This window comes from Scatophagus argus, chromosome 7 (assembly GCF_020382885.2).
Source record: "Scatophagus argus isolate fScaArg1 chromosome 7, fScaArg1.pri, whole genome shotgun sequence".
Lineage (NCBI taxonomy): Eukaryota > Metazoa > Chordata > Actinopteri > Scatophagidae > Scatophagus > Scatophagus argus.
In genome coordinates this window covers 2,448,654-2,460,275 of record NC_058499.1, presented here as the reverse complement: position 1 = coordinate 2,460,275, position 11,622 = coordinate 2,448,654, and the positions used below count along the sequence as shown (strand labels likewise).

Here is an 11,622-nt window from a genome sequence, read left to right as displayed (position 1 = left end):
TACGCTAAGGGTTAGCTACAATCAAAGGTGTTTCACGGCGTACATGGCCTTCGGATGGGCGGAGCTTCACGTTCGGGTACGCCCTCCGCGATATTTTAGCGGGCATCCCCTGATTGGTTCCGGTACCGTGGAGATTATTGTGCAGGTAAGTTGAAGGTAAGTTTACTGCGATAGTGTATTAAAGACACTCTTATATCACGTACTGGGGTCAGGTTAACATTAGCCATTGAGCTGAAGCTTGAAGCTAAATATAAAACTGTGCCTATGCTAATATCACTGATTAGCTGATTAGCCGAATTATACCGCAGCCATGGGCTGATAGGAACATTTGACCAAACGGTGTAACTCTACGGTAAATGCTTCCGGGCTAGCTTAGGGTAGCTGGATAGTTAGCGCTAATATCTATTTTTCTGCTGGTTCGGTTCATGTGTAACATGATGCTCCTGTCTCGCCTTGTCCTAAAGCTACTCTGAAAAAGGAAGATGGGAACCTCAGTGAATATGAAAATTCACACACTGGTTTGTTGCTATGGCTGGTGAGTGTTTTCAGAGCTCTTTTTGGTTTGCATTTTGATATTATCCAGTAAAACAGTTAAAATATGCTATTATTAGACTGGTTTTCTTATTATTATTCTGACAGAAAATATTAAATGTGTTGTTAGTTCGACTAAGGCCTTCTTAAAGCTGCTGCACACCCACGGCTCATCCACGTTTGATTCAAACGTCTCAGGTTTGTAGGCTTAAGGAGGCCCTCATAAACATGTTTGTTTTGCCGCAATGTACTTTATTTTTCTATGTTCGTACTGGGCGTTGGTGACACTTTTAACTCCAGACATCATCTGAATTAATCATCCAGAACATGTGCAGGGCCTTCATCATTATGATGTCATAATCATTCAGAAAGTACCCAATATAGCTAACAAATTAATTATCTCGATCACTGAGTTTGGCTATTGCTGACACTAAAAACAGAAGGTACCTGGATGTAAAGCCATCATTACCTGCAGTACAGCCTGCTGCTGTCATTCTGGCTGCAGTGACAGTAAATGCCCGGCAGAGGTCACTCTTTCCTCGATTCCCCTCATCCTCCTGCACCATTAGGAGGCTCAGGCCAAACTTTATCCCGCCACAGAGAAAATTACAAACTCCAAATAACGTTTTAAGAAGGAAGGAGAGAGAATGATGCTAAATGTGCTAAAATTAATTCAATCCCACACTGTCACAACTGCTTGAGAATATTTCCCATTCATTATTACATCAGGGTTTAATTGTCCCCTTTCATTTTATTGTCTCAGTATTTGATGTTTTCAGAGTTGTTTTCATTGGCACTGTTTGGTTTTATTGATGCACAATTTGGGGGTTGCTTTTGTAACTCGCACAACATTTTCAAGCCAGAGACTCCCTTCTGTGTATTTTCTTTACCTGCTTTCTAATGTATTTCAGCAACAATTTGGATTAAATATTTAATGTTTGCTTCATGTTTGCTTTACAGATCAGTCCAGCAATATTGATCTTATTTTGCACTGAGGATTACCTCCCATAAATACAGATGTGTGAGCTGCAGTGCAGAGTTTGATCACTTGTCTAAGCTGAAATAAAACCTGCACTACTAGTCAGTTTTACTTTTACACAGCATATTCATGTGGATGTTCTCCTTGTGGCACAGTCTCTAAAGCCATAAGGCTGCCTTGTGGGACCAGTATGAGCTTATTGCATATTTCTTCAAACACATGTGCCCCTCCTGTGTCTCACTCTTGAGGTAACTACAGCTGAAGTGCTGACAGTGAAGATAAGAAGCAGTTTGTGTGCTGAGATACTCGGGAACCAAAGGCTTACCGCATCTTCACATTTTATCTCTGTTCTCTTATGGAATGCCTGGAGGTTTTGATCCTCCCTCTCCTGAAACTGTGCGTAACCTGAAACTGATAAAAAGCAGTTTCAACTCTATTTAGATGTCCTGAACTGTCTCTGCTGTGAGACAGCTGAATGGAGTGAGAGAAAAAGCCACCTCTCTGCAGTCAGTAGTAGTTAGACCTGCAGCATCTCATGGATGTGACAGGCCATTTCATGCTCCCCTTTACAAATACGGCACATTGTTATTTTCTGTTTGTTTTGGACCACTTGACAGCTGTTTTAGCCGTGTAGGCTTTTATAAATGATTGAAGTTTTTGCAGAGCTCCACTTGTCTCCCGGTTTGGAAAATATTTTTGCAGATATCAGTGGTTTGGAAACTGTTCATTATGCATGAAAGGACTGAAATGTGATTTAAACGTGGGAATATTTTAGGAACCATTCTTTGGGCCAGACATATTTGTCACAGCGCAATTTAAATGCTTAGCTTCCAGGAGCTCTACGTGTATTTTGACTTGGGGGATTTAAAGTCAAAGACAATCCCACAAAAGAGTTTGTTTAAGAAACCTTCTCTTCAGGAAATTAAAGTGAGAAATTGTTCCACAGTGATCTCTGGACTCGCATTGTTCCCTGCACTGCCTGGCCCGGTGTATGGATCAGTATCTGCCGGCTAAAGTGGCCTCATTCGGATCAGCTGGCTTTACCTCCTCAGCTTGTTGCCACAGTATGCAACCTGAGGCTCGTCAGCGTGGAAATGACGTGTGTCTGCATGTTTTGGCGAGCCCATAAAGGATGGACTGTCCTCTCACTGTCGCACTGAAGGAGAGGGCGAGACAGCACGAGCAGAAAGAGCGAGCGGCACCAGAGACGACCAGAGGAAGACGCGCACAGGGTAAAGATAACCAGACTCGGATTTGGGGAGAAGGAAGACACTGACCAGGCACAAGGTGGAGGACAAACCAGGCGAGCACCCTGTGTCTGTCTGTGGGTAGGGGGCCACTCAGGGGACACCCAAATGTGAGCGACGCGCACGAAAACGACTCGGGTGCAGAGAAACCAAACTGGCGGCGCACTTAGGATGCAGAAGTCACCAGTGGAAGATGCGAACTTCTTCTCCAAATTTTTCTTCTGGTAAGACATGTTTCGTCCACGTCTTGTATCTGAGCAGTCCAGCTTTTGTTTGGATGGTGCAGCTCTAATTTCCTCACAGAAACAATTTAGAAATGGAAAAATTGTAGGTCTAAAACTGCCTAAAAACTACTAATTTGGTATCTTGCATATGAGAAAAATCTAATATGAATCAATTAATATTGTTAGTAATTAAAAAGTGCTCGTCTTCTCCATTGGTAGACCTGGCCTAATTGTTGTTCTCTCGTGGTGTCTGGAGGTTCCGAAACAACTTTGAGATTTGTTGAAAATGTGGGTTTTTGTGAGGCAATTAAGGCAACATACAGCCTTAGAAACAATTGGTTTTGTTTTGAAGCGCTGCTATGCTCCGTCTTCATTTCCAAGTGAACTTTTAAAGAACATGTAACTCGCAAAGTGCCCGTGGGACGGGAGGTTTTTCCTTTTATTCCGTGCGTAAAATGGGCACCTGACGGTTTAAAGCCGTGCGCGAAATGCGCGTTGTGCTCCGGTGAGGTAAGTTCCAGAAGACGCAGTCAGTTTCGGGGTGTGTGGGGGGGTGGACGACCTGCAGGGTTTGCCAACATGTGCGGGGCTTTTTAATCACAATGACGCCACAGTTGAGGTGAAAAGTGCGACTACAGACTACACTTTCTTGCAGCGACCAGCATAATTTTGTATCTGAGTATAAAATAGTAATGCAGACTCACACTAATGAGTGGTGGCAAAGGCAGAAGAAGCGAGATGATGTCAAGTGCTGCATGTCACAGCCTTTCTTTAAACGATTTAGTCACTGTGACTAGCAAACATCTGACTTTACGTCCCCTCTGTGTCATTAGTCTGACTGTGAAACCTCAGAGATCACTTACAGCAGTTTGCATTAGGTTGCTGACACTCCAACACTGGCTTTTAAAGACTTGTCCTCTAACCACACACAAAACAAATGCATTTAATATAATCTTTCAGATCAATCTTTCTCTAATTATGCAAAGTAATTTATGTGTTTACTATATGCTCGTAGTGTCTTTAAGCAGTGGCTACCTACATGTATATCAGTACAAATAGATTTTCTAAGCATTTTGGACTGTCCCAGTGTCGAACAGCTGATGGCCCAGCAGTCTGTCTGATCTGTGGTTTTCATGCAGGTGGACGTCACCGCTGCTGAGGAAGGGCTTCAGAAAGAAGTTGGAGCTGGCAGATGTTTATAAGGCCCCGTCTTTTGATCTGGCAGACAACCTCTCTGAGAGGCTCGAGAGGTTTGTGCAGTTTGTGTACCTGACTCTTTGTTTTTTCACCATTAACTTCCCAAGACACACTGAGCGGTGATTGTCATGCTGCAGCCGAGGCTCATTAAGAGGTTTTGACAGTGGGAGAAAAGATCCACGCTGCCTCCTGATTTATTCATTATGACCATTTTGCTAAGTTGAGTTGTTCGGGTTTCATTGTGCTGTGATTCCCGACATGATGCAGTGAAGCAAGTTGTCTCTCGTGTGGTTATGAAATGCAGAAAATCAGTAGATATAGTTAAGTAGAAGGAAAATTGTTCTGATATAAAACTGCTCACAACAAGGTCTGTGGAAAAACATTTGGAAAATTTCAACAGCAGTGTCTCTTTTTGACGTTTTAGCGCCATAATTTAAGTGCCATGTAGTTCCATTGTATTCAAGGCAGACATCTCTGTATCCAAAACAATCTAGATGGATAAACATCACCACAGGTAAGATGACAAATAAAGAGATGCAGTCAGCATGTACACAGAACACTGTGTTTGACATGTACCTGACCAGCTTATGTGAATCAAAATCATAAAAGAAAAAACCCTGTAACTCAGATGTCTGCAGTTGTGAAGTTCTTCATACGTGTCCTGCATGTGTTTACAGTCAAGTTAAAATATGGGTTGACATTTAAACAGGGCTAGACATAAACCAAACGTGTGTGTGTGTGTGTGCCAAACAAACAGCCAGACAACACATGATGGGCAAGGTGAACTTGTCTCTCTCTTCTTTCAGTTCTTCTTTGTGGGATTTTGTCTCTGTCTCTCTCTACCTCTCTGTGTCCCTTCTCTTTTTCTTCATTAAATTAGTCCTGCATTCGTTTTTCTCTGTTTCTCATCCCTGTGACTGTCAGTTGTTTTTGTTTTTTTAATCTCTGCTACTTTAGCGTCCAGGCCACCATACGTCCTCCTTTCCCTCCCCCTCATTAAAACATTGTACTCGTCACGGTTTTGGCTGGTCATCAAGAATTGTGAAATAAATTCTGTTAATTTAAGGCTTTCATATAATAACTATGTGCGTAATTTTATTAAACACAAGTGAATGCAATGTCCCTTCTCTCCCTCCCTACTTGAAATGACTTTTAAGATTCTGAATGTTAGAAAATGTAGAAGTGTGTTTCTGACAAAAACAAACACCCTGTCCTCTTTGTTGTCTTATTTTGATCATCTCCGTCTCTTCTGTCTCCTTTCAGTCCTTTCTTTTACTGTTTTTATATCACTGAGCAAATGTCACAGTTTTGACAAATTTTTATTTTCCCAGAACTGAGAGGAAGTAGACGATTTTAGTTATGTGTTTTCTGCCTTTAACCACGGTGGTGTCCCACATTGGCCTTCCCTCCTGGTTACCCAGGGCTCTGTGTCATCCTGATCGGTGCCAACAAGCCAGTTAATGTACATGGGTAGTAAAAAGTCGACCTTTACAAAAGGGCTCAGTGCCCACCAGGTGATGAATGAGCAGTGGTGGGTGATTTTGCTTTCATTATTCCTATCAGGCTGAACAGCACAGGCTTCTGGGAATGTGAACTTTACCTTCCATTAAAACATGCTGTGTACCAGCAGCCCCTTCATCGCCTGCTCAGTTCAACTCAATGAGCTTTTCTGGCATGGAAAGCATTTCATTATGCTTCAAAAAGCTGGTGATGGATACATCAGGAGTGTCTGACTGTACATTCTCTTTCCTGTTAAAGGTAGAATATGCAGTCATTTAAAAATAAAAAACGGATGACTCATACAAAAGTAATTTCTGTCTGTGGTGTCTGTAGCCCCTTCTTAAAGTTGAGGGGGCTACCAAGTGGGGCTTTGCGAGGCTCCTTCTTAGCATGCAGAGATCATGAACTTTGGTTGCAAGTGTGCTTCATTGAAAAGGTCCTGCCTTTTTCATACCGCACCGTCTGCGATGCCGTCCCTTTGCTGCCGTTCAGCATTTTTTTTAAATACTGGAAAAGTATCATGTGCATCGATGACAGGATATTAACCTGCTTGGTTGAGCTCGAAATGTGCACGTAGGATTGTCGGTGGAAGGAATACCAGAGGAAGCACACGGGCATCTTTGCAAAATCTTCGTCTGAAGAACTCAGTTCTTTGAAGAATCTGAAAGATCCTGGATCCTCATCACAACTGTCCTTCAGCATCTTTGAAGTTCAGCTGTTTGAGGATAGGTCGGGATCCTATAAAAAAATGCAGCAACCAGGTTACAGCTGTCTCCAATGCAGTTACTTCTGTGTGAGCTACAGGCAGGCAGGCTGAGCAGAGGCACACGGGGAAAGGACGAAACACGCACTTTGACTGTATTCACACAAAGTCCGCTGAAGTCTGGGCGTGTTTCTTTGTGCTTTAGGCCGTATCTGCTGCGAGACAATCACAAAATAACTTGTTTCTTCTCTGATTCACTACTAACTGCGAAATAACTCACTTGGCCAACTCTGATCTGTTTCCTGTATGTTATGCTTTTAAGGAGTTGATGTTATTGGTTTGGGGACCCTAACAGCTTCATTACTTTGATCCTGCAGCACATATTAGTTAGCAGTCAGCCAAGATTGGAATGTAACAGAAAACAGAAACTGAATTTTACCGACCTTTATAAAGGAACTATAATGTTATCCATCTTTTAAGATCAGTATTGCCAAATTGAGATGCTTTTATTTGTATGCATCATTACTTTGTGGTTTTTAGGACTTGGGTAGATCCCGTTGTTGTTCATTTTCAAAGTATTGGTACCTATGACAGGAAAACACTTCAGACTATGTCTTCTTTACTTATGCTGCTTTCTTCCTTATTGTTTTCCCCTCCTTCCTTCTCCTTCTTCACTCATCCGTTCTCTTCCCATCACTCACTGTTGAACTGGTCAGCCAAATCACCCTGGTTATAAATGACCCTCAGGGAACAATGCAGCTACTTAGTGTAGCTGTAACTGCATGCCAGGGCAGTTGTGGAAAGTTAATCCAGCAGCGATGTAACAAGAGCAACAAGCTTAAAGCTACAATAGGCAATATCCAAAAGTATTTTTAGAAAAATCATTCTCAAAATACATATCCCAAAGCTGAAGTGTAACATGGACAAATGCTTAGATTTGTCCTATTTGCCAGAATGAAATTCCATCAGAAAATTAAAATACTGAACATTTAATTTAAATCATCTTTTTTCTGAAGTTATTTTACTCCTGATATGTTTTTCATCCCCAGCAAGCCATCAATGGCCAAACAAGTAAATGAATAAACGCACTACAACTTCTCTCTCTGTGACTTAATCACCGGCCACAGTTAAGACAGAGCTCTTAGAAACTGGGCAGCCGGTTTGTTGCCAAAGTAGTAGCAGACAAATAGAGCAGCCACAGCCAAACTCTGCTGACATTTGGCTGGTGGGTGTGTTATTCTCCCTCCCTGCCTTTGCCGCTGTTTAACTGTGTTGTAACTCCGTCCTCCCTGCAGAGAATGGGACAGAGAGGTGGTGTCGGCCAAGAACCAGCCCAGGCTGATGAGAGCGTTGGCCCGCTGCTTCCTCGGCCCTTTTGCCTTCTTTGGTGTCCTCCTCTACCTCGGGGTGAGTTCGGATGGAGCAGATCTGACATGACTCGAACAAGCAAGTCATATCATTAAGCTGCAGATACAAACTCATGATTCTTATGCTGCGTTCAGTGTGATTTTGGGTTTGTTTATTTGATAGCTAAAAGTATGGAGGATAAAGGGTTTTTTTGTTTGATTGGGTTTTTTTTTTACTTTCTGAAGTGATGGGAAGTATATGGGAAAATTAAAAATCCAACCACCAACACCTTCATCATCACAACCTAAACTTGCATTTATAAATTTGGTATTAGCTATTGAAGGTTTTTAAATAACTTATAAACTTATAACTGATTTTTGGAGCTTGCATTTAGTGGTGCTACATCTGCAAATTTGCCAGCTCATATGCCACACAAAAACATGAAAGGTCAGGTCCAGACTGCATTAGTTTTAAAACCACCAATCACACACTGCTGTTCCACTGCCCGTGTGTGTGTGTGTGTGTGTGTGTGTGTGTGTGTGTGTGTGTGTGTGTGTGTGTGTGTGTGTGTTTTACGTGTAAACAGTGAGGGCCTGTAGAGCCACAATGCCATGACGTACAAACATCACAAGCATGTCGCACCGTAGTGTCGCAAACCCACCTCACTGTACCGGACTTATGGGAAGGTGGTGACAGCAGCCGTTGCGTCATTTAGTACAGTTGGAGTTGGTTGTCATGACGACAAGAATGCCTGTTAGACGTTAAAGAGGCTGTATGGGAAAACAGAGGCTGTCACTGAAAGCCCAAGGAGTGTGTGGTTGCTTGATGTTCTTAAATACCTATCAGGATGTCAGGAATGTTACGGTTAAACGCAAAATTGTGCCATTGATTTCTTCTTATGTTAAACGTCTTAGCTCGCTGGACATGTCCTGATCCTGGTGTGGATCTACACTTTAATTTTCCTAACTGTGTGACATTTAGAGCTGCAACAGTTCTTTAGTAGGAAGAAAATAAAAACTGACAAGTATTCTGACAATGTAATGTCACATGTATGTCACATTTTACATTTTAATGCAGAGCAGGTTGAGGGGGTGAAAGCATTTTTTTAATAATAATTGTAATAATGAATGACATGCAGCACAAAATGATTGGAGGAAATCAAGCATCACTTTGCCGGTAAGTGACTCCTGCCTGCTGCAGTGGCACCAGAGAAGCTGACTGATTTTTGTGTTTCTAAACCAGAAAGAAAAAGTAAAAAAAAAAACAAAAAACTTAAGCCTGAGATCAAATCAGTTAATCTCTTCTCTTATTATCCCATCTCTTGGTGTAGGAGGTCTCAAAGACGGTTCAGCCTCAGCTTCTGGGTCGCATCATTGCCTCCTTCGACCCGTTCCACGCTCCGGAGCGGAGCCAGGGTTACTTCCTGGCACTGGGTCTCTGTCTCCTCTTCACTGCCCGCTTCCTCCTGTTGCAACCCGCCATCTTTGGCCTGCATCACCTGGGCATGCAGATCCGCATCGCCCTTTTCAGTCTTATATACAAGAAGGTAAGCAGAGCAAAGGGTGGATTTGTGGAAGTGACACTCAGTTGTCTGTTTGTGTAAAAACTAAACAGGTCTTCACAGATTGAGACGGTTGCCCAAACTCATTTCAATTCAATTCAGTTTATTTATATAGCGCCAATTCACAACAAAAGTTATCTCATGACACTTTCCAGTTTGAGCAGGTCTAGACCAAACTCTTTAATTAAATTGTAAATAGAAATAGAACAAATTTCCTTTTGTTTTCTCTGTCTGAGCTTGTGTCTAAAATTTATTTTCACCTTCCATGTTGACATTTTTGGAGATTTTGACAACAGAGGCCATTTAATGATCATGTATTTGTGGAGTTGGCCTTTTTCTCTGATTCCACATGAATCGAACACTTGCTGTTTGAAGCCGTAACAATCAGTTGTTGGTACAAAACTAAACAACCCAGCAGATAAGATTGTAAGACGGCTGTGTGTGAGCATTTTGCCAGCCCTTCTCTTACTATTGTTTTCAAGGTGAGAGCACCGATTAGCTCTTTTGACATGCATGAATGAACAATCCCGGAAAAACCCAAACACCAGTCGAGGTGGTCCACGGGAAGCCGAGGGGGGCGTGGCAGCCGGGTGTCAGAGTGCAGCCACGCGTCACAACTTCCTCTCAGTCAATTCACGTTCTCCTTTGTGCTTCAACTGACCCCTGACCTTTGACCTTTTCAGACCCTGAAGCTGTCCAGCCGAGTCTTGGATAAGATCAGCACTGGTCAGCTGGTCAGCCTGATGTCCGCCCACCTCAACAAGCTGGATGAGGTACGTTTTGTATATACACATTATCAGAACTTTTAAAGGGACTGTTGAATGCGGCTTGAGTGCCGTGGTTTGAGTACAGAGACACTTCCTGTCAAAGGAGCAGTATTTGGGGATGCTCAGCTGTTTCTTGGGCTGAGGCTGTGTTCCCACTAATTCAGGCGCAGGACTGGACAGACAGTTTATGTGAATCCGCTCCACTTGTTTGCAACTCATTTTACTGCTTCTTCTTTATACCTTGTGATGTTTCGCTTCAACTTAAAAAAATGTGACAGGATTATTATCAACGTACCTCAATGGCCACCACAGCGTGACATTCCTTCTCTCCTCCTCTCCCTCCCTCCCTCCCGCTCTCTCTCTCTCTCTCTCTCTCTCTCTCTCTCTCTCTCTCTCTCTCTCTCTCTCTCTCCACTCTGTCCCACCTAAGTCAAATGCCCAAAAACAGTACTAAAAAATACCGTAGTTTTCCACTCAGAAGTAGCTGGGAGAAAGTTGTTTTTGTCTCCACAGGCAGGCTGAGGGACAACACGAATGACAACTCACACCCTCACTGACTTCAGGGCGTCTGTTTTATGATCCAACACCTCCACACTGAGGGACAATTAGAAGACAATAGATGTGACACAATACACACACACAAACTTACAAGCAGACACACACAATTAGGCGTGTGTACCTAAACAAAGTATCTTGTGAATCAGTGTTGCATATGCGTGTGTGTGTTTGTGTGTGTGTGTGTTTGTTTGTGCGTGTATGGACTGAACTCTGTCTTGCCTTTGGTCTCACTGAAGTGTTGAATGTGAAAACACTCTGCAACCTGCTTTGGGACAATTATCACCTGTCCTGGATGTGGCTTGGCCTGATGCACCCCTCTTCCCTTTATTATGACTCGACGGGGTTGCCCCCGTCTCTTTGTGTGTGTGTGTGAGTGTGAGTGTGTGTGTGAGTCGATTCCTTTGTATGCGAGTGGATGAAAAGGGAGCTGAGATTTTCTCACTCACAGTAGAGCTGAGGTGCTGACTGGATGAAAGTGGATTCCTCCTAACAGAAAGTTTGTTTGATACATTTGTTCTCTTCTCTTGCTTTTGTTGTTCCATACTTTTCGTTCTCTTGTGTTCAGTCATTGCAATGATTCATCCTTCTGCCCCTGCAAACTTCACACAGAATGTGTGGGAGAACAGGGAATTTATCAAAAAAACAAGTGCAAAACATTTATCAACAAATCGGTAAGTAATCCTGCCCTGAATGCGCTGTGGTAAACCCTGCACTCTGATCTCACTGAAGTGAATGAGTGTGTGTGGACAGCAGTGAGCCACATTGGTTGAGATGCTTGTCTTTTACAGTAGGACCGGGTTATATTGCAGTATCTTTATAGTATCAATACCTTCCCCTCCTCAGCAGCTCCACTTATGTGATGGTGACCCATTTTAATGGTGGAAAAAAGTGTCAAATCTTCCGTTAAGCTTTGGGGAGGACGTAATCATACGCACATCTCTAGTAGGTGCGAGTCTTCATAATATAATAGCCATGGTAGCACCTTTCACTCGCTATACCTCATGTTTT

The 11,622-nt window shown here is 42.8% G+C and overlaps 1 protein-coding gene across 9 annotated transcripts in view; it reads left to right on the top strand.

Moving 5' to 3' along the window:
* Window positions 1-27: 27 nt before the first annotated feature.
* The window catches only part of cftr (CF transmembrane conductance regulator), a 32,727-nt gene continuing 21,132 nt past the window's right edge, over window positions 28-11,622 (top strand). The window contains exons 1-7 of one of the 9 annotated variants that reach the window (XM_046394048.1): window positions 28-145; window positions 465-535; window positions 2,673-2,813; window positions 4,121-4,231; window positions 7,677-7,788; window positions 9,059-9,274; window positions 9,973-10,062. In XM_046394048.1, coding sequence (XP_046250004.1) covers window positions 483-535; window positions 2,673-2,813; window positions 4,121-4,231; window positions 7,677-7,788; window positions 9,059-9,274; window positions 9,973-10,062 — 723 coding nt within the window. In that variant the 5' untranslated portion in view covers window positions 28-145; window positions 465-482. Of the gene's footprint in view, window positions 157-330; window positions 536-661; window positions 2,982-4,120; window positions 4,232-7,676; window positions 7,789-9,058; window positions 9,275-9,972; window positions 10,063-11,622 lie in introns of those variants that run through there. The other 8 variants (XM_046394050.1, XM_046394053.1, XM_046394052.1 and 5 more) reach the window with 8 other exon arrangements.